Consider the following 24,096-nt stretch of genomic DNA (forward strand, 5'->3'; position numbering starts at 1 on the left):
TCACCATCATTAGGCATCATCACTAGCACCATTACTATCAACACATGTAGACCACCAAAATATTACTCTAATATATAATTGTGAACATGAGTCAAGGGGTTGAGATACTCTGATAGTCTAGCTCCCAACTGTTTTCACTGTTTCCCATTTTTAATCAGCTTCCATATCCCAAAACTATTGAGTACCAGTGTTTGTTTTTTTATTCCCGTTCCCTCTACATTATAGCTAAAACATGAATGAACAGAATTCATGGCCTGTTTTAGACCCAGGGAAAAAAAATGTTGTGACACAGGCTAACAAAGTTGAAGCAGAGTCTTTTGAACCTCAAACTAGGGGGCGGGGGTCATAGTCAAGCAAAAGCCTCTGAGTAGTTGCCCAAATCAACTGTCATGGTCTGGAACTGTTTTAGAGGACAGAAATGAGCTCGCAGCTCAGAGCCTTTTACAGCAGGTCTCAGGCAATGGTAGCTACATCTTTTTGGATGATTTTGATAATTTCTACCATCAGGCAGCCGCCACAGATACCCACTTATAAAAACAGCAAACAGTTACTATACACATTCCATTCACAATAAGGAATTCCTTTGTTTCCCACACACCTGTGGAGTCAATGACTCTACACTCAACTAAACCATAGGATTTCATACTAACCAAGAGAATGACACAATTGCACATAATTAGCACTAGGCTTTAAGTAAGTTAAAAGGTTCCACATTCTGAAACAACTTCCTCAGGCCCCAGTATTTTATGCCTCTATCTTTCACTCTCACTGATGGTTGAGCACAGAACAGTCCTACCTGATGGAGATGTCCAAGGAAAGCCTGCGCCTGGGCTGTTGAGATTGCTCCTCCTACAGGCACAGGCTGCTTCTGAAAGTCCAGACCATTGGTTTGTGTGCCTAGAAAGCAAGTAAAATAATTACAACTATTAAAAGAAATAAATGAAATAAAGCACTAGATTTCAGTTACCAACATTCATCAGGCACCTATTTTGCATAAACACTTTCCTAAATACCTCCAAGAAGAACGGATTCAAAAGAAAGGAAACACAGTAAAATGGTTTATCTTCTAAAAGCAGGACTGCATGATAAGTACACAAACACTGATAAAGCTTAAGAAACAGAAACAAAAATATAAATAATAAATTACAATCATAAGATGGTGTGTGAAAATTCAGATGTGAATGCAACGACCGGAGCAGCTAGCATACGAACAGAGTTCAAAGAGACCCTGAGGCTCTCTTCTATTTTCAGCTTACTTGATATGTGGCTTAGACCGAAGAAATTCACTGGTGACTTTGCCAAGAGCAAGAAAGACTTATTATTAACTCCAAACACTTTAATGAATAGCAATCTGATGGCAAAAAGCAACCTTTTCCATGATAAGCATAAAGAAAACAATAGCTGTACTAATTCCTTTAATCCTAAACAACAGATTGCTGCATGTATCTCATTAGCAAGGGCCCTGCTATAATTATATTTTTCAAAACATTATGCGAGGCTGGGTGTGATGGCTCATGCCTGTAATCCCAGCACTTTGGGAGGCCGAGGTGGGTAGATGGCTTGAGCTTATGAGTTAGAGACCAGCCTGAGCGGCATGGTGAAACCCCATCTCTATAAAATATCAGCCAGGTGTGTGGTGGTACGCGCCTGAAGTCCCAGCTACTCTGGAGGCCGAGAGAGAATGGCTTGAGCCCAGAAGACGGAGGTTGCAGTGAGCCAAGATCACGCCACTGCACTCCAGCCTGGGTGACAGAGCTACAACTTGTCTCAAAAAAAAAAAAAAGGGAAAGAAAGAAAATAAAAATGTTATGCGAGCGCTTTTTAACCACTTTTGCTGTGATCTGATATTAGAATAGGGCTAATTTATGGAAAGATAGGCCACCCTAACACCCGGAAATATCCTTCCAAGGTATTATAATACATTGTTTTCAAATTACTATATCTGGTTATTATTTAGAAAAAGTCAGAACATCATGTACTGAATAAAATATAACAGACCACAGGAATCTGTAAGAATTGTCTAGACCATGGATATGGTTCTACACTTCCATTTCCTACCACTCAAATACCCCATCTTCCCATCCTTACACCTATGTGTGCACACACATCCAGAGCAGACCAGTCAGAAGGGCACAAAGTTAGAACCTTACAGCAGTGTTTCTAAGACAGTGATAACGTCTGCCAATATACACACCCTAATTTCTGGCAGATGTATTACTTAAATAAGAATGAATAATTAGGTATAGCACATGAACCAGAGCCCTATTTGTTTCCTTGAGATAATTATAAAAGATATGTATAAATATTTCATTTTCTAAAAATTCATAAAATCGCTTCTTCTATTTTTTCCTAAAGTCTTCCACAAATAGAAAACTATAGAACTACTTAGACATACATAGTTGTAAAATTGAGTGCAGGCTTGTGTCAAGTAATTGAAAACTTGCATGAAAATAAAATGTAATTAGAGTCACCTCCTTTATTTTTTCTTATTTTTTTCCACGACGACATTCTAGTCAAGTAGAGTCACTTCCATAAGCTACACGTAGAAGTTTCACTATTTTAAAGTTGTGCGTTTGTCATTAGTTGCTATCTCTATCCCTATGCAGGATTATCAGTACCTTTGCGGAGATTTTAAGATAGTACGGCATTGTATTATTTTGTCAATCATACCTCAATAAAACTGGAGGAAAAAGAGACTGTTCACCATTAGAGAAACATGCTCAAGATATATTAAATAAATCAACAAGGCTAAAAGAATATGAGATTTTGAAAAACAGAGACAAGCACTTAAAAGATTAACACACTACTAATAGGAGGTCTTCGAGAACCAAATATTCCACTCTCATGGAATTTGTGGAAATTCTGTATACTGGTTCCACTTTCAAGTTGCATAAAAATGCTATCAAAACTGCTTATAAGTCACAAAGCACTAAATAATACAGAGAGACTGATGTCTAGTATCCCTGGTACAATGGTCTACTGGTAATAGTATTTAAGTGCCCTGGTTCTGCCTCTGGGGGGAGGATGAGCTGAAGGCATGGTCTCTGTATTGTAAAATGTTCTTACATTTTTAATAAATGATATTTTGACATCATAAAAACCTTTCTGGCTGGGGAGAGACTGCGCCTCCCAGGTTTAGTCAATTCTTGGAGACAGCAAAGGGCCCAGCCAGGAGCATGTCTTTGATACACAAACTAACCAATCTAGAGCCAAATTTCCTCAATCAGACTCTAGAGGCAATATTCTGCCTTCATCCTAGGGCCAGGTACCAGGCAACTAGAGGCCACCCCTAGGTGGTCCCAAAGCCCTCCAAAATTACTGAAGTTAGCCAATCCTAAACTGCTTACTCTGTCCTGACTTTCCCACAGAAACTCCAACAAAGGTAGTGGCCTAGAGCCAGTGGGTGGCCTTCCCCTCTAATTCCAGCTACTCAGAGGCTGAGGCAGGAAGGATCCTTTGAGCCCAGGAGCTCGAGGCTGCAACCAGCTACGATCATGCCACTGCAAAAAGGTGACAGCCTAACTATTCCCCTTAAAAACCCCAGGAAAGGTAGTGGCCTAAACCTTCCACTCACTCCTATATTCTGCCTCCTCACCACTCTGGTGTCTTCCCCCATGTGACCCTGCATGGTGCGCTGTGCCTCCTGTCTCTAGGATCTGTGAGTATAATAAACTTTGTTTTTCTGAGCTTTTCTTATGTCTCCTGTTGTGGCCACACTGGACTTACCACCTCATAACACAACACGAAACAGTATTCAAAGGTAGTAAGGTAAAAAGAATACTTAGACAACAACTCAGATAAATAGAGGAATTTAAGGTGCTAAGGCAGGTTAACCTCTTTTACTGTAGCAACTGAGGCTCCATTGGGAGGTGAGGAGTAGAAGAAAGTAGTTATTACATGGAAATTATTCTTGTAAAACATAAAGACCTAAATTGAACTAAAAGGAAAGGAGAGAGAAACAGATACACACACATACCCCAATTGGAAGTTAAGTATGAGACAGAAATGTGGAGGTAGGTACACTGGGGACCAAAACCAAATAGCACTTGGTTTTGTGTGCCTGGGAGAAAAGGAGCACTCTACATTAGGAGACATAATAGGAGCACCTATATTAGGAGATGTGAAGACACAGAGAAACAGAAGGAAGAGTTAGAAAAGTAGAAAAAAACCCTTCAAGACTCGCGTGTTTACAGAAATCCTGAACAGATCAGTAACGAGTTAAACGAAATTAGTAACAAAAAACTTAACCAAAAAATCCCTGGACCAGATAGATTCACAGTCAAATTTTACCAGCTGTACAAAGAAGAGCTAGTACCAATTTTACTGAAACTATCCCCCAAAAATCAAGTAGGAGGAACTCCTCCCTAACTTATTCTATGAAACCAGCATCATCTTGATACCTAAATCTGGCAATGATACAACAAAAATAGAAAACTACAGGCCAACATCCCAGATGAACATAGATGCAAAAATCCTCAACAAAATACTAGTAATCCAAAGCCAGCAGCACATCAAAAAGTCAATTCCTCATGATCAAGGGGCTTTATTCCAGGGATGCTAGGGTGGTTCAACATAAACAAATCAGTACATGATTAACTACATAAACAGAATGAAAACAAAAACCGTATGATCATCACAATAGAACCAGAAAAAAGCATTCAATAAAATCCAACATCCCTGTATAATAAAAACTCCTAATAAACTAGGCATTGAAGGAACATACCTCAAAATAATAAGAGCCATCTATGATAAACTCATAGCCAGTATCATATGAAACAGTCAACAGTTGAAAGCACTTCCCCTAAGAACAAGGCAAGGATGTCCACTCTCACCACTGCTATTCAACATAGTACTGGAAGTCCTTGCCGGAGCAATCAGGCAAGAGAAACAAATAAACAGCATCTAAACAGGAAAAGTGGAAGTAAAATTATCTAAAGATTGTGCTTAAAGACTCCTAGACCTGATAAATGACTCCAGGGGACTCAGGATATGAAATCAATGTACAAAAATCAGTAGCATTCCTATATATCAATAATGTTCAAGTTGAAAACCAAATCAAGAATACAATCCCATTTACAGCAGCCATTAAAATAAAAATAAAAATAAAATAAAATAAAATAAAAACAGCTAGGAATACATCTAACCAAGGAAGTGAAAGATATCTATGAGAACTACATAAAAACACTGTTAAAAGAAATCACAGACGACACAAACAAATAGAAAATAATTCCATGTGCAAGGGTTGGAAAAATCAGTACCATTAAAATGTCTATACTGCCCAAAGCAATCTACAGATTCAACACTAGTCTTATCAAACTACCAACATAAATTTTTTTACATAATTCGAAAGAAACTATTCTAAAATTCATATAGAACCTAAAAGAGCCTGAATAGCCAAGGCAATCCTAAGCAAAAAAGAATAAAGCCAGAAGTATCATATTACCTGACTTCAAGCTATACTACAAGGCTACTGTAATGAAACAGCATGGTATGGGTACAAAAATAGAAACACAGACCAATATAACAGAGTAAAGACCTCTAAAACAAAGCCCCACACCTACACCCAACTGATCCTTGGCACAGTCAACAAAAATAAACAATGGGAAACAGGCAACCTATAATGGTGCTGGGAAAACTGGCTAACCACATGCAGAAGAATGAAACTGGACCCCTACCTCTCATTACATACAAAAATTAACTCAAGATGGATTAAATACTTCCATGTAAGACCTCAAACGATAAAAACCCTAGAAGAAAACCTAGGAGATACTCTTGTAAACACTGGCCTAAGCAAAGAATTTATGACTAAGTACTCAAAAGCAAATGCAACAAAAATAAAAATGGACAATTGGGATTTAATTAAACTAAAGAGACAGGACTGAGGAGATAGGTACACTGGGGGCCAAAACCAACTATCAAAAGAAACTATGAACAGAATAAACAACCTACAGAATAGGAGAAAATATTAGCAAACTATGCATCCAAAAACGGACTAATATCCAAAATCTATAAGGAACTTAAATCAACAAGAAAAAAAAAAAAACTTCATTAAAAAGCAGGCAAAGACAGACACGTGGCAAAAGAAGACACGTCTCAAAAGAATACATACAAGCAGCCAACAAACATGAAAAAATGCTCAACATCACTAATCATCAGAAATGCAAATCAAAGTAACAATGAGATACCATCTCACACTAGGCAGACTATTATTAAAAAGTAAAAGAAAAAAAAAAACAACCCACAAATGTTGACAAGGCTGAAAAAAAAAAAAACCACATACACACTGTTGGTGGGAATGCAAATCAGTTCAGTCCTTGTGGACAGCAGTTTGGCAACTTCTCAAAGAATTAAAAACAGCACTACCATTCGACCTAGCAATCCCATTACTGGATATATACCTAAACAAAAATAAATCGTTCTACCCAAAAGACACCTGCATTTTGCATGTTTATCACAGCACTATTCACAATAGCAAAGACATGGAATCAACCCAGGTGCCCAAAACAGTGGATTGGATAAAGAAAATATGATACATATGCACCATGGAATACTGTGCAGCCGTAAACAAACGAAATCCATGCAGTAATACGGATGCAGCCGGAGGCCATTAAGTGAATTAACACAGGAACAGAAAACCAAATACCACATATTCTCACATTTAAGTGGGAGTTAAACACATAAGATACAAAGATGGAAACAGACACTAGGGATTCCAAAACTGGGAAGGGAAGGAGAAGGCGAGGGCTAAAAAACTACCTACAGGTCCTAGAGGTTTGCTACTTGGGTAACAGAATCATTAAAATCCCAAACCTCAGCATCAGGCAATATACCCATGTAACAAACCTGTGCGTTTACCCCCTACATCTAAAACCAGTTTTTTTAAACTAAGACTAGCGTGTTTCAGGAGCCAGGGATGAGAAAGCTACAAGGTTGAAGTGGTTTAATACTATTAAATGGTACAGAGAAGATAAGGATAAGAGCACTGGGAAATAAATCCAAAGAAAATAGAGGAAAGGTAATAAAGGTAAGACGAATAATGAATACCATAAAAAAACTTCCACATAATAGAAACACCAACTTGGTTCTTTCAAAAGAATCCTGTCACATTGTAACTTACAAATTTCTGATAAGATGGAACAAGAAAACAAGAGAGAAGGAGCAAGCAAATAATTTAAGTGTAACAAAAAAGGCATATCAAAAACTATTGCAGGTCAGGTACAGTAGCTCAAGCCTGTATTCCAGCACTCTAGAGAGGCTGAAGCAAGGAGAATTGCTTGACGCCAGGAGTTGAAGACGAGCCTGAGCAGCACAGCCAGAACCTGTCTCAAAAAAAACAGAGAAAAAAATGCTGCAGATAATAAAAAGATTAAGAATATATTGTGAAGCATTTCATGTCAATAAAATTAAAACTTAAAAATGAATAACTCTATAGAAAATATAACTCATCAAGACTGACTCAAGAAGAAACAGAAAATCCGTAGAGTCTCACAGCATTTAAGGAAACTGAATTAGTAGGTAAGTAAAAATCTTCCCAAGAAGAGAATAAAAAGCCTTGTTGATTTTACCCAAGTGCTTCCAAAAATTCAAAGAATAATTCCAATCTTCCACAAACGTTTCCAGAGAACAACAAAACCAGAAACACTTCTAACTCATTTTATGAGACCAGTATAACCTTGATACCATAACCTGATAAAGTGAAAAATACAAATACAAGCCAGTTTCATTCATAAACGTATATGAAAAAACACTAAATAATAATAGCAAACCTAATCTACTAAGATAAAATATTATGGCTAAGGTAGATCTAGGGAGTCTGAGGTAGGAGAATCACTTGAACATGGGGGGCAGAGGTTGCAGTGAGCCGAGATCACGCCATTGCACTCCAGCCTGGGCAACAAAAAAAGAGAAAAGATCAATTAGGTCAGGTGCGGTGGCTCATGCCTGTAATCCCAGCACTTTGGGAGGCCGAGACGGGAGGATCACGAGGTCAAGAGATCGAGACCATCCTGGCCAACATGGTGAAATCCCATCTCTACTAAAAATACAAAAAGTAGTTGGGTGTAGTGGCGCGCGCCTGTAGTCCCAGCTAATCAGGAGGCTGAGGAGGCAGGGGAATTACTTGAACCCAGGAAGCAGAGGTTGCAGTGAGCCGAGATAGCGCCATTGCACTCCAGCCTGGAGTAAGCCTGGAGTAAGACTCCGTCTCAAAACAAACAAACAAAAAATTAACAGGATTCATCAAGTTCAATAAAGGGCGGGGAAGGGGAGGAAATCACATAGAAATCTCAAAAGATGCATAAAGCCCTTAGACAAATTCAATATCCACTTATGATAAAAATTCTTGGCATTGGGACTGGGTGCGCTGGTTCACGCCTATAATCCTAGTATTTTGGGAGACTGAGGCAGGTGGATTATTTGAGCTCTGGAGTTTGAGACAAGCCTGGGCGACGTGACGAAACCCCATCTTTACCAAATACAAAAATCAGCCAGGCGTGGTGGTGCACACCTGTAGTCCCAGCAACTTGGGCTGAGGTCGGAGGATTGCTTGAACCCAGAAGGTTGAGGCCACTGTGAGCCCACCTCATGCCACTGCACTCCTGTCTGGGGAACAAAGTGAGACCCTGTCTCAAAAAGAAGTGGGGAGGGGCGGGGCAGGGGGAAGGGGCAATCTTGGCATAGGAATATGTTTCTTTAACTTGATAAAGAATAAGCATTAAAATAAATAAACAAACATCATAGTTTATGGTGAAAAATTAAAAGCATTTCCTTTAAGATTGAGAACAAGATAAGGGGGCCAGTTATTGTTACAGTAGGTAGACAGGCATGAGCAGGGCAGAGGGCTCTTCCCCCGCCCACTAAGAATGTCGGGTGATGGTCTGGCAGTTTTCATATTGCCTCTCTAAGGATAAATTGGCAGCTGGCTTCAGGGAGAGGCCATTTTCTAATGGTCCACACTTGTTGTACTAAAGTGGTAACTGAAGGCAGGCACCAGGGAGAATTTCTTGGGCATGTGCATTAAAAGACAAAAATGGCGGAGTATGACCTTCTGGGGGCACACCACCAGAAAAAGGAAGAAAGCCTCAGACAGGCATGCCTACAACTTCCTAAACACATTGTGCATGCTCACCTCCCAAGGGTAAGGAGAGCACTACACAGCCCATCTCAAGGGAAGAACCATGGGAAAGGGGGCAGCCTATGAAGTCCCAGGATCAAGGTTAAACACTGCACTTGACCTCGATGCCTGCTTGGGACTCTTCTAAGTGTGCTTTCCTTTCTTTCCTGTTCTAAAGCCTTTTTAAATAAACTTCCACTCATGCTCTGAAACTCACCTTGGTCTCTTCTGCCTTACGCCCCTCAGTCGAATTCTTTCTTCTGAGGAGGCAAGAACTGAAGTTGCTGCAGACCCGTACATATTTACCACCAGTAACTCAAATACCTTCTACAGTAATACATTTGATGCTGTAAAACTCGGATATTTGCCACTGGTAACACTACTACCACGTCTATCATACTCCAAGGCCTATCCAGCAAAAACAAGACAAAAAAGGAAACATCTGAGTTGGAAAAACCAAAATAAAACCCTTTCCAGGTGATTTGACTGTGTGTACAGAATAGTCTAAGGAATCTAATAATTTATTATTAGAATAAGAGAGTTTAATGAGGCTGCAGCACACAAAATCTACTTTAAAATTGCCTTTGTGGCTGGGCGGGGTGGCTCACACCTGTAATCCCAGCAGGTGTGAGCCAAGGTGGGCAGAGTCCTAGAGCCCAGGAGTCGGAGACCAGCCTGGGGCAATATGGTGAAACTCTGTCTCTACCAAAAAAAAAAAAAAAAAAAAAAAAGTTAGCTAGGCATAGTGGGACACATCAATAGTCCCAGCTACTTAGGAGGCTGAGGTGGGAGGATCACCTGAGCTGTGGGAAATCGAGGCTGCAGTGAGCTGTGATCCTGCCACTGCACTCCAGTGTGGGCAACAAAGTGAGACCCTGTCTCAAAAAATAATAATAACAAAATTGTCTTTGTATATTCCAAATGAAAACAATTTTTAAAGATTTATAAACACTTAAAAGACATAAAGTCCTGAAAATAAATCTATCAAAATATAGCAAGTTCCATAGACAGAAAATTATAAAACTTTATTTAAAAACAAAGACATGGCTGGACATGGAGGCTCACACTTATAATCCCAGAGATTTGAGAGGTGGGAGGATCGCTTAAGGCCAGGAGTTTGACACCAGCTTGAGCAACATAGTGAAAAAAAAACCAGTAATTAAAAACGTGCAGTTACTATAGTATGCCAGTTGTATAGACAGATGCCAGCTCAATATTGTAAAAATGTCAGTTCTCCCTAAACTTACCTATGGATTCAAAGTAACTTCATATCAAAATCTCAAGAAATTATTTTCTCTCTTTGTCTTTTTTTGGAGCGGAGGGGTAGAACTTAACAAGTTGATTCTAAAATTTACATAGAATGGCATGGGGCCAAGATGTTCTTTAAAACATGTAGACATGAATCAAGATATTAACATTTACAGAGCAATAATAATTGGGGCAGGGTGGTATTAGTGTAGGGATCAACACATACACCAGTGCAGAGTCTAGAGACAGAGGTACACACACCTATGAACACTTGAAACATGACAGAGGTGAGGAAAGGATGAAACATGACAGGTCAATGAGGAAAGGTGGAGTTTTCAACAAAGGGGTAGCTGGGTAACTATTTGAAAAAAAACAAAAACAAAAACAAACTAGACACATTACACTGTACTAAAAAAAAAAGAGAAAATTTCAGAAGGATTGAAAGCCAAAATGTGAAATGCGAAACTGTAACATTCTTAGAAGATAACATAAAAGAATATCATTCTAACCTTGGGAAAGTGAAGAATCTCTTTATCAAGAACCAAAAGATGAAAACACATAAATTTACTTTAAAATTAAAAGCTCATCAAAGGGCTACATAAAGTGAATTAAAAAAAGAAAATATTTACAATTCATACAAACAACAAAGGATTAGTAATGAGAATACACAAAGAACTCCTATGAGTCAATAAGAAAAAGTCAACTCAATAGAAAAAACAGGCAAAATAAATGAATAGGAATTTAACAAAGAAGAAACACAGATGGCCCATAAACACAGAAAAAGATGTTCAATCTGCTTGGAAACTACGGAAATGCAAATTAAAACCCTAATTAGATACCATTTTATACCTGACAAACTGGCTAAAATTGCAAAGTTGGTTAATCCCAGCCGCTATTAGTAGCAGTATAAAACAGTACAAATGCTTTGGAAAACTGGCTGGCAGTACTAAGTAACATTAGAACAAGTTCAGCAATAACACTACTAAGAAAATACTCTAGGTGCAGTGGCTCACATCTGTAATCCCAGCACTTTGGGAGGCCGAGACGGGCAGATCAGGTCAGGAGTTTGAGACCAGCCTGGCCAACATGGTGAAACCCTGTCTTTACTAAAAATATAAAAATTAGCCAAGCGTGGTGGAGGGTGCCTGAAATCCCAGCTACTAGGGAGACTGAGGCAGGAGAATTGCTTGAACTCGCGAGGCAGAGGTTGCAGTGAGCTGAGATCACGCCACTGCACTCCAGCCTGGGTGACAGAGTGAGATTCTGTCAAAAAAATAAAAAATAATAAGAATAAATAAAATACTCTGGGGACTTTTTCACATATATGTATCAAGAGATAAGTACAAAGTCATTTACAGCTGTATTATTTGTAATAGCAAAAGCCTAGAAATAACCCAAATGTCCATCAACGACGGAATAAACAGAAACACTCTAATGTATACAATGGGATATTATATCAAGTGAAAATCAATTATAAGGCATATGTACTAACATGGATGAATCTCAAACACATAAAGTTGAGCAAAAGAAACCAGTAATAAAATATCCATGGTACAGTGTAATTCAATTTACATTATGGAAACAGGCAAATCTAAGTAATGTGTTATTTGAGGATAAATATGTAGATGGAAAAATATTTTGAGTGAAAAGCAATGTCACCATTAATGCTAACTTCAGGATGGTGGTTATTTTTGTGGCAGAAGAATGGAATATGCTCAGGGTGGGCCTATAGAAGCCTTCTGAGGAACGGTAACATTCTACCTTACGGCCACAGTGGTAGATATGAGTGCTTAAACACTACATTCATGTTTCCATACAAGTTTTTACAATTACTTTTGCATAAAATCGTAAAAGAATCAACAATAAAAAACTCATGCAACAAAATTTTAGGTACACATCCAGATTGCAAGGAATAAAGGCAAAAGCAGGAAATAATGAAGCTAAGGTGGTGAGTGAGGATCATTTCTTTCATAAGTCAGGTATTGGTGGGACAGTGTGAGGATGATAATTTAAAGGGGTAGATAGGGTGGAAGGAAAGACTGGAGGTTGATGAAACCTAAGCAAACTTAAAGACTGAAAGAGTCTGTGGGAAGGAATATGCTGAAGAGGTAAGAACAATAGCAGGTTAAAAGATAGGGCAGGAACCTGAAAGGTATGAGAAGACTACAATTCAAATAATGGAGGTGGGTAGGGGGAAAGAGAGATATTTCTTTGTTAGATGCAAAAGAAAAGGAGAAGGTAGGTAAAAACAGAAAAATGTAAAGTATTGAAGAAGGAGGTGTTGAGGCTCAACTCAGACAACTACAATTTTTTCAGTAATCAAAAGGCAGATATTTTCAGAAAACGAAAGAGCAAAACAGAAATAAAAAAGATTGGAAATATGCAATGAAAAATGTGACAGGGAATAAATTAGAGGTGAATCCAAGGTTAGCACCAGTCACAGGGAAGACCCAGCTGAGAGACAGTTAGATTTGTATTAACTTCAAGCATTGGAGAGTCCTCATCTCCCAGAAAGTTCTGTTTCTCTCTTCATAGCCAGCAGTCAAGGGTCAAATAAGCAAAGGTTTCTTCCCTTCATGAACAGTTCATATTACTCAGCTTTGCACCGGATTCAGGCATTTAAATGTCTTTCAGTGCTCAGCTCAAATGCTACTTTCTTTCATGTTTCCCATCTCTCTAACCCAAAAGCAATAATCTAAACCTTCTTACTATGAAAACACATTTGATACTTCCTCAACATTTTTTGGGAGTGAGGGAAGAAATAAAATTGAGCTAAAGTACACATGACACAGATGAATATGAATCTCAAGCCCACTCTACTAAGTAAAAGCAGTCAGATTCAAAGGGTACATCCATATGATTCTATTTATTTCATATTTTGGAAATGGTAAAGCTGAAAGGGACATTAAAAAGAACTAACCAAGCTCCTTGTTCTACAAATAAGAAATTTTTTCTAATATACAGAAAGACTTACACTGAAATAACCAAGCTGGGTAGTAACGGAGCTCGGACTGAAATTCCAAACCTTCCATGGATCTGTCTAGCAACCCTGCCCCCAGCCCTCTCCCAATTGCTCTTTCTACTAAACCATCCAATGACCAAGGACTCCAATTCAACGCTCATTCACAAATATTAACTAAGTGATAAATGAGTAATTGAGGCCATGATCAGGCTCATAAGGGGACATAAGATGATAAAGTAGTAGAATTCTGGGCCTTTGGTATCTACCTCACAGCTAGCTACTTCAACTATATTTCTTTTACATTAAAATAAAGTTTTTAAAAAAGAATCAAATCAAATTTTATAGCCCACAAGAAATACTACATTTTATAAAGGAGAACTCTGTCAAAAAATGTCTGCAAACAGGAAATGCATCAAAATGTTAATAGTGAATACATTATTCTGTTTTTCAAATTCTGTACCATGATGAGTATTACCATTAAGTTGTGATAACAGTTTAAATTTTTATTGCTAAAATTTTCCTCAAATGGGCATCCTTTCAATTTATCCTTCAGTGTCATCTCCACAGTGATGTGTCTCTCCAGTCTCTTAAAAGAGACACATTTCTGCTGTTTGAATTCTGCCCAGGTGTGCACTTATTTTTACGGTGGGAGGACAGTCCTCTCCTTTATCTTATTCCTGTTGTCATTCCTCCACAAATGAGAATGGAAATCTATATCGTATGAACATTAATTTTAAAATGTATAAATGAGAGAGGAAACATAACACATTAGGGAAAGAAGGAGAAAAGAAGAGGTGGGAGGGAGGAGAGGAGAGTCAGGGAGAAAGCTAAGGTGAAACCCTCAAATAGGATGAAAATGCAGATATCTTTCACCCTCCTCTCTAGCTCTGAAAGTCCAAGTCATTATGCAACATCCAGCCTGGAATCTACTTCCTTCAAGAAGACTTTAAGGGCCAGCCTAACTACAAATAATAATTCCCAAATCTTAACTCCTATAAAATCTAGTTTTTCTTAGGATGTTTAATTATTACTTAAGATATAACATTAATAGTTTCTTTTCTTTTTTTTAAAGACGGTGTTTTGTTCTTGTTGACCAGGCTGGAGTGCAGTGGCGCGATCTCGGCTCATTGCAACCTCCGCCTCCCAAGTTCAAGTGATTCTCCTGCCTGAGCCTCCCAAGTAGCTGAGATTACAGGCATGTGCCACCATGTCCAGTTAATTTTGTTTTTTGTTTGAGACAGAGTTTCACTCTTGTTGCCCAAGATGGAGTGCAGTGGCACAATTTCAGCTCACTGCAACCTCCGCCTCCCAGGTTCAAGCGATTCTCCTGTCTCAGCCTCCTGAGGAGCTGGGATTACAGGCACGTGCCACTACACCCGGCTAATTTTTTGTATTTTTAGTAGGGATGGGGTTTCACCATGTTGGCCTGGCTGGTCTAGAAGTCCTGACCTTAGGTGATCCACCCACCTCAGCCTCCCAAAGTGCTGGGATTACAGGTGTGAGCCACCATGTCTGGCTAACATTAATCCTTCAAGCCCAGAAATTAAAACACAGATAATACTTTTTTTTTGAGACGGAGTTTCGCTTTTGTTGCCCAGGCTGGAGTACAACGGCATGATCTCGGCTGACTGCAACCTTGGCCTCCTGGGTTCAAGCGATTCTCCTGCCTCAGCCTCCCGAGTAGTGGAGATTACAGGCATGCACCACCATGCCTGGCTAATTTTGTATTTTTAGTAGAGACGGGGTTTCTCCATGTTGGTCAAGCTGGTCTCGAACTCCCGACCTCAGGTGATCCGCCCGCCTCGGCCTCCCAAAGTGCTGGGATTACAGGCGTGAGCCACCATGCCCAGCCTAACACAGATAATACATTTTCTTTTTCTTTTTTTTGAAAAGGAGTCTTGCTCTGTCGCCCAGGCTGAAGTGCAGTGGCAAGATCTTGGCTCACTGCAACCTCTACCTCTCGGGTTCAAGCAATTCTCCTGCCTCATCTGTTCAGGACCCAACTACATCTGAAGGAAATCATGACACTTTAAAAAGAAAAAAATCTGTCTTTTGCAATGTCAGTTCCCCAGGTTCTTTAGCTGAATGCATGGAAATAATTTGTTACTACAGGTCTCAGACCAAGTATCAGAATCACACGGATGACAAAATAGAATTAAATCAGAGTAAGAAAGTTGGCTGCAGAGAACTGAATTTTCTGGAACCCTGGAAAATATTTGTAAATAGCCGATTTCCAACAAAAGAACAAAAAAGATTCATTCTCAATGGAGAACAAAATCCTGAATATGTAAAAAGGCAAGGTGCTCTTTTTATTCTCTGATCTGATATGACCCTACTTGCAGGGGGCAAGGGAAACTACATTAAGCATAGTACACCTGTTCTGAAATGACTTTGCTTCCCAATAATACTTAGTATCATTGGCTTATTGGAAACTTAATCTAACTTGATGTGTATGTAATCTTTTCTTGTGAATCAAAACTCACCTGAAACCCTATACAATCTTTATTTTTAATCTACTCCAAAGCAATGACGACTTGAAATATGAATATAAAAATATTCCACTGTTTTCTTAAATCTTAGTCGATTGATGTGTTCATGTTTACAATCCAGAAATTCCTCTTCCCTTGAATGAACAGTTTTACCTTTATAAGAAATGGCTTTGGATAAAATTATTATGCCTATTACACAAGACTTATGACTGAATCATCTCCTATTTTGGAAAAAAAAAATTATGTTTGCTTATGTGCATTTTCTATTTTTATATTATTATTTAGGAATAAACAACAACAACAAATGAGAACCAGGAATGTCATATAGCAAAAGACCCTACTGTAAAAATCAATGCTGCATTCAATAAATATTTATTGAGAATTGATATTCCAGATGCTGAGGTTATAAAAATGATTATACCACAGTCCTTGCTCTTAAGCAGTTCTCGGGCCTATTCGTTAATTGATTAATTCATTCAAAAATACTTATTGAGCATATACTGTGTAGCAAGCACTGTTCCAGGTGTCAAGAGATACAGCAGTGGAGAGACAAAAATAATGTCCTTCATGGAGCTTACATTCTAGTTAGGAAATGGATAATAAAAATGAAAAAATATTGAGTATCAGATAGAAATAAATGCTATGGAAAATAAAGGGGAAAAGGGACAGCGAGTCTGGTTGGGATGCACAGGTAATGCATTTATGAATTCCATATTCATAAAAATATATATACAACATGCAAAGTGTCAAACAGACACCACATAGGCTACTGACAAGAACTTGACAAAGGAGACTTTAAGGGGAAAGGGAGAAGGCAATACCAGGGAAGCTTCCTGGAGACAACATTTCCTATGAATCTTAAAGAGGATGAGATGGAATTAATTGGAAAAGGTTGAGTGAGGGATGAAAATACCAGGCATTTCTATACCAAAAGTAGAAGACATCATGGCCAAGTTAAACAATAAAATCTAAGAATTTTAACAATTTTAAATACTCTGTTAGGTCCTAGGGTTACAAAGGTAAGTCATATTCCCATACCACAAGGAGCTCACAGTTAGGTTTGGGTGGCAGACAAGTAAATAAGTAATACAAAAGACAAGCAGTATAAAAAAAAAAAAAAACCTATGAAAAGCAGTATCTAAAAAAAGTGGAAGGTAGAACACAAAAAAGAATAAGGTACTGTCGCTGCCCTCAAGCCAAGCAAAGCAGAACACTTACTTGCTCTAAGAAAAGTACAAAGAGTTTTGAGAGATTCAGTGTGGCTAAGATGTAGGAGAAATGAGGTGATACAGCTGGTTCAGGGCAAGAGAATAAGGCACAAACAACCAAGGTGAGAAGTCAAACATCTAACTGCTTAGATGTAAACACAATTTATTATTGCCCATTCTCATCTCATTATTACAAGATATTTTGACCATAAGAGCGAGGAAAATACACAAAAACGTTGGAAAAAAGAAGGCAGTTTCAGTTTTTATTATTATTTCCTGGGGAAAATGAAGAGTTGTTGCTACTTTTTAAAGTGTATTATCTAATCCCATTAAAATGGCTGTAATTTTTTTAAAAAAGAAAATAAGTGTTGGCAGTGATGCAGAGAAACTGGAATCCTTGTACATTGGTTGTGGAAATATAAAATGGTTCAGCTGCTATGGAAAAAAGTTTGGCGGTAATTCCATGTTTAACTATTTGAAGGACCACCAAAAAGTGGACGCAGCAACTTCACTGCTAGACATACAGTCATGTACCATATAAAGACATTTCCATCTGCAACAATAGAACCATATGATTATAATAGTCTATTTTTACTGTACATTTGCTATGCTTAGATACACAAATACCATTGTGTTACAATTGCATACAGTATTCAGTATACTAACTGTACAGATTAGTAGCCTAGGAGAAAAAGGCTATATCATATAGCTTAGGTGTGTCATAGGCTATATCATATTGGTTTGGGAAACATACTCTATGATGTTCATACAATGGTGCATTTCTCAGAATGTATCCCTGATGTTATGCATGACTATATACCCAAAATAAATGAAAACAAGTACTCAAACAAGTCCACGTACATAAATGTTCACAGCAGCATTATTCACAAGAGCCAAAGAGAATGGAAACAACCCAAATGTCCATCAAGAGACAAAGGGACACCAACAAATTGTGGTATATCCATATGATGGAATATCATTCAGCCATAAAAGGAATAAGTACCGATAATATGCTATTACATGTATGAACCTTTTTTTTTTTTTTTTTTTGAGATGGAGTCTCGCTCTGTGGCCCAGGCTGGAGTGCAGTGGGGGGATCTCAGCTCACTGCAAGCTCCGCCTCCCGGGTTCACGCCATTCTCCCGCCTCAGCCTCCTGAGTAGCTGGGACTACAGGCGCCCGCCAGCTCGCCCGGCTAGTTGTTTGCATTTTTTAGTAGAGGTGGGGTTTCACTGTGTTAGCCAGGATGGTCTCGATCTCCTGACCTTGTGATCCACCTGTCTCGGCCTCCCAAAGTGCTGGGATTACAGGCTTGAGCCACTGTGCCCGGCCCCACATGTATGAAACTTGAAAACATTATACTCAGTTAAAGAAGCCCATACACAAAAGGTCACATACCGTATGACTCCATTTATATGAAATACCTAGAATAGATAAATTGATAGAGACACACTATAGATTGGTGGTTGTCAGGGACTGCGGAGAGGGGAAAATGGACAGCAACTACTTAAGGGGTATAGCGTTTCCTTTGGCGTTGATGAAAATGTTTTGGAACCGGACACAGTGGTAGCTGCACAACACTGTGAATACACTAAATGCCACTGAATTGTTCATTTTAAAATAGTTAATTTTATGTTACGCATTTCACCTCAATCTAAAAAAGAAAATAAAAGACTCTGCAGTTCTGGTATAAATCTGAGAGTTTCTGCTCTATTGGCTTACTTTCCTAGAGCAGCCAGCCTCATCTGTATAAATGGCTGCTGATTATCTGTTATGAAATGCACCCCTGTTGGAACTGCACATGAAAATAAGATTAACAATTTCTTGAACGAGGGCCTGAGAGATTTTAGAACATGAGTTTGTGAAGCTATTTTTCATCACCCAGCAGTTATATTTTAGACAGTACTATACTACATTTTAATGTGTAATGAAAATCATACTACTTCAATTAAACCTACATAATAAAGAGGAAAAGTACACTATTCACATATTTCTATTTACAAGTAAATTTAAGGCAGTTGAGGCAAAATTACCAATAGCCTAAATTTCAGACACCCTATAGGAAATTATGACAATATCTGTGCCCGTCACTACATCACCTTGATAAGCAAGGACAAATTCCAAACAAAGTTCACAGAAAGTCAAGCAACCACAGGACATAAATAATAGCTAAAAGATCTTTTAGGAAAACTTAGCTACTACTCATTTTTTAGCGTGTTTGTGTGAAGAACGTTTCTTCCATCTTGAGCAGTCATAAAATGGGAAGAATCTGGGATAATGGAAATCCCGAAAGAGAATCACTTATCACAGAAACAAAACCACAGAAAGATTCTAAGCCACCACAAAAGTAAGAAGCATAATCAAAATTCATGACACAGATCATCTATAACAGGGGTCCCCAACCCCTGGGTTGAAGACCAGTGCCAGTCTGTGGCCTGCTAGGAACAGGCTGCACAGCAGGAGGTGAGTGGTGGGCAAGCGAGCGCTATTGCCTGAGCACTGCCTCCTGTTAGATCAGTGGTGGCACTAGATTCTCACAGGCACGTGAACCTTGATGTGAACTGTGTATGTGCAGGATCTAGGTGGTGCACTCCTTATGAGAATCTAATGCCTGATGATGTGAGGTGAAACAGTTTCATCCCTCACACCATCCCCTATCCCCCGTCCGTGGAAAAACTGTCTTCTATGAAACCAGTCACCGACGCCAAAAAGGTTGGGGACTGATGATGTATAGAATGGATGGGTATTACCTATCTGCTAAAAATTTCCACAGTGATTGTACTTGACGGTAACGATTGGACTGTATATCCTTTACTTCCTAATAATAGTTGTGTATTTTTAAAATTATTTTTACACATCACCTTAGATATGAATGCATTATCAGTGATGCATGACAAGATTTCTATAGGTGGCTGTTAAATTGTTAAGTCTATCTGGATGAAAGACTCAGTTAAAACAGATTTTCATTAACATTATTCTTTTCCTTAAAAAACATCCAGGGTCTCACTCTGTCGCCAAGGCTGGAGTGCAGGGGCGCAATCATGGTTCACTGCAGCCTTGACCTCCTAGATTCAAGCGATCCTCCTCCCTTAGCCTCCCAAGTAGCTGGGACCACAGGCATGTGCCACCATGCCCAGTTAATTATTTTTTTAAGTTTATTATTATTTTTTTTTTGTAGAGATGGGGGTCTTACTATGTTGGTCAGGCTAGTCTTGAACTCCTGGGCTCAAGGAATCCTCATGCCTTAGTGTCCCAAAATGCTGGGGTTACAGGTGTGAGCCACTGTTCCAGGCTCTTAACTTTCTTCTTAATTGTAGAAAAATAAATGTCTTATGACTTACCAGCTGTTGAGACTGTTTTTCTTTCAAATAACTTAAATATTGAACATAAATGAAATATATTTGAAGACCAAGAAAACAGAAAGACTTTATTTTAATATCCTAAAATCTTATTAATATTTTTGTTGGTGGAGAAAATTACCAAACATTGACCTTGCTCCACCTCTGTTCCGCCTCTCAACCTAGTCAGAGGCTCCCTTGCTCCTCTTTCCCTGTAAGATGTGAGCCAGTTAATTGGTAGCAGCTTCCTGTCTTCCTCAGAAACACAATGAATGCTTACCTTCTGAGTTTATCTGATGTCAGCGTTCCTAGCTTGGATTATGACACTTGGCTACAAATCCTGCTGATATTGTTTATTTTAATCCTAGACTTCTTTATTGCATTCTATTCCCAGTTTTGTTTCCCCTGTATCACAAAGAAATCCCTAATTGACTGTTCCTAATCCTCTCTAGACTGCTTTCTTACATTCCCTTCTACCTAAAAATTTACTCTCTGAATCTGTCTTTACCTCCTTCACTCTCCCATTTCTCACTTAAAAAACAGCAAAAAAAGGAATCTTCTACTTTAGGCTACTTCAGCCACCAGGTGCTCTGAAACCCAACACCTTCCCTTTCCTCAAAACTGGATCCCTGATTTATCTGTTCTTTCTTATTTATTTACTTTAAGTTCTGAGATACATAGAACATGCAGGTTTCTTACATAGGTACACGTGTACCACTGTGGTTTGCTGCACCTACTGACCCATCCTCTAAGTTCCCTCCCCTCACCCTCACCCCTGGTGTGTGATGTTCCCTTCCCTGTGTCCATGTGTTCTCATTGTTCAACTCCCACTTAGGCGTGAGAAAATGTGGTGTTTTGTTTTCTGTTCCTGTGTTAGTTTGCTGAGGATGATGGCTTCCAGCTTCATTCATGTTCCTGCAAAGGACATGATCTCATTCCTTTTTATGGCTGCATCATCTGTTCTTTCTTTGCAACTGCCCTCCTACACTGGCTCTTCTCCCTTAGCATCTAAACATATTCAAACTGCTTCACTAGGAGGCCCTTCTAACCTCCCCTCCCATTCTTTCCTTCTCTATCATCCCCCCCTTCCTCCTAATAGATAGCTAACACTGATGGTGAATGGACCGACCCATATATCTACTTGCTTTCCGTGTATACATCAATACTATTAGATGGATTATTGCTTATCTCCATCTTACAGCTAAGAAAAACTCTGACATGAAAAAAGTAACTTGCCCAAGGTAACACAACTAACAAGTGAAAGGAGCAGGATATAAATCCATGTGGTTTGATTTCAGGGTCTGAGCTCTTAACCACTATGATACATAGCCCCATATACAGCTTCCATTAAAAGAGTTGCCTACATTTATCATTCCCTTTACACAACCATTCACTTTCTTAACCATAGCAATTTCTTTCCAAATCACTTAACTAAAATTGTTAAAAGGCCCCCAGTAACTACTAATTGTCAAACTCAAGGGTCACATTTTAAGGCTCCTATGGCAGGACTTGACCACACTGAATGCTAACTCCATGAGCTCACTGGTCTGATTCACATCTGATCTCCACGGTTGTTATTTCTTAGTCTACTTAAGCACTGTCCAATAGACCTTTCTGTGATAATGGAAATGTTCTATTATATGTACTGGCCAATATAGTAGCCACTAACTACACGTGGCTACTGAACACTAGAAATGCGGTTAGTATGATTGAAGAATTGAATTAATTTAATTTAATTTAAATTTAAAGAGCCACATGCAGTCAGTGTCCATTCTACTGGACAACAAAGGCATGGACTCTTCTTCCTCTGCCAGCCCTTTCAATACCGCAGAAGAGCTCCGTCCTTGGTCCTCTCGGCTGATTCCACTCTCCTCCCAGCATCTCTCTCCTAAACATCTCCCTGTTAAGGACCTTACACCACTCCTCAGGAACCTATCTCTATCTTCAGTTGCCCACATCTTCACCTGCAAGCACCAGAAGGCACCCCAAGTACAACATTTTCAGAACTGAAATGTTTCATCACCTCATTGTCAAGTCTACTCCCCAACAGTACAGTTCCTACTCAGAGGATGGTATCACATCTCTTCCAGCCCCGAGGCAAATACAAGTATTCATTTTAAATTACTCCCTTTCCTTCCTTCCTTTAAAAACAACAACAACAACAACAACAAAAAAAAAAAACGGAAAAAAAACTCCCTCTCAATCTCTTCTCCTCTTCCCTTCAACGGCTCATTAAATTTGACCCCTAGCTTCTATTGCCACTGCTCTAGGCCAGGATGCTATATAATGGATCTAATTGAAAGAATAATGGAGTCTAGTTTTTGGCTTCAAGCAAGATGTAAAGTATAATATGGCTGGAAAATTCTTTTATACCAAAAATTCTTTAATATCTGTTAGAAAAAAATGAAAAAAGTAACACGACATAAAACTAAGCTGCTCTCTAAGGGAGAAAATTATAGACAATCTCTAATAATCTGTGCGTAAAGCAGCATTTTAGAAACAAATCCTCTCTTTACTGTTCTGCATTTCTATTAGTAATGAACAAAAATGGATACTACCTTTAAAATTCTAAATTTGTTACTGGGTTATCTCATGGCAAAAAGATCAATTGCTCATTCAGTCATTTAACAAAAGTATAATCTTAATTCAGATGTCACTTCCTATTCTCACAGCTTCAGTAATTATAGCACCCTTCTTCCCCTTGACCCCGACCCCTGACCTAAAGTTTTAAAATCCCCATGTGCACCAGTGGGCAGAGCCAGGGCAAGTTTCTTAATATGTACTGATCAGATTCTTGTAGACGCCATATCCTATAACTGACATCTATCAAATCAAACACTAGAGGCAGGTCTATCTTTCCTATAGGTGTTTGATATTTCCTCCTAAACCACCAAGATCCCTCACTGAGCTCCTGAGGCTCTCTGGAAATGCTTCAGCCACTTTCAATGACCCACTAATTAAAAATCTGCTATGAAGGTACTCCAAAAAAAAAAATCAGTATTTCTACTCTCAGGCTTATAAGAGCGTCTTGGCCAGTGCAGAATGTAGTCTACACAATAAAATATGTAATAAATTTTAAAATAATAATAAAAGCAGTAAGTATTAAAAATGGCTTCTGGATAAACGTAAGTTCAAAAGGAAAATAATCCTTAAGTGTCTGAAATTTGTAAATGCTCCATTCTGGTTTAACAAGAACTATATTGAGGCCTGTTTTGAGGCTTCTCTGGAAAACACTGGTATTTTATCTGGAAATTATTTCCAAAACTAGTGCTGGTTCAAGGCATCAAGTTGTTAGATTACTATGAAGAACAGTAAGTATATTCACTGGTATCCTGGTCTTTCAGGATTCTCTCAATCTTAGAGGAAATGATATCTGATCATGCTCTTTTATGAATATAATGTCCTAATACCAGCCATAGCACTAGTAAATCCCATAGAATTAATAACATCACTGGTTACTAGGAGCTTTGGATGACAATATTTTTGGAATACTAGTCCATAAATAGTATTCCAAAAATGCTATTGTATTTACATGTATTAGGTTACATTAATAAATTCCTTTTGACTTCTCATTTGCCTGAAATATAGTGATATTATCCTGGGGAAAAATCATTTTGATATGAACAGGAGACGGAAATACCGGGTAGAAGAGGGTGGTTCCCCAGCAAAGGCCCCACCCTCAAGGCTGGAAACCTGTGGTCCTAAATGGGAACAAGCATTCCATTTTTGCACCCAAAAG

At 38.7% G+C, this 24,096-nt stretch overlaps 1 protein-coding gene across 4 annotated transcripts in view; it reads right to left on the minus strand.

Annotated features, from left to right (window-relative positions):
* The window catches only part of POU2F1 (POU class 2 homeobox 1), a 201,115-nt gene that overhangs the window by 59,983 nt on the left and 117,036 nt on the right, over positions 1 to 24,096 (minus strand). For all 4 annotated transcript variants that reach the window (XM_007989659.3, XM_007989662.3, XM_073011818.1 and 1 more), the window contains exon 3: positions 797 to 897. In XM_007989659.3, the coding sequence (XP_007987850.1) occupies positions 797 to 897 (101 nt within the window). The remainder of the gene's footprint in view (positions 1 to 796; positions 898 to 24,096) is intronic.

Source organism: Chlorocebus sabaeus, chromosome 25 (genome assembly GCF_047675955.1).
Source record: "Chlorocebus sabaeus isolate Y175 chromosome 25, mChlSab1.0.hap1, whole genome shotgun sequence".
NCBI classification, from domain to species: Eukaryota; Metazoa; Chordata; class Mammalia; order Primates; family Cercopithecidae; genus Chlorocebus; species Chlorocebus sabaeus.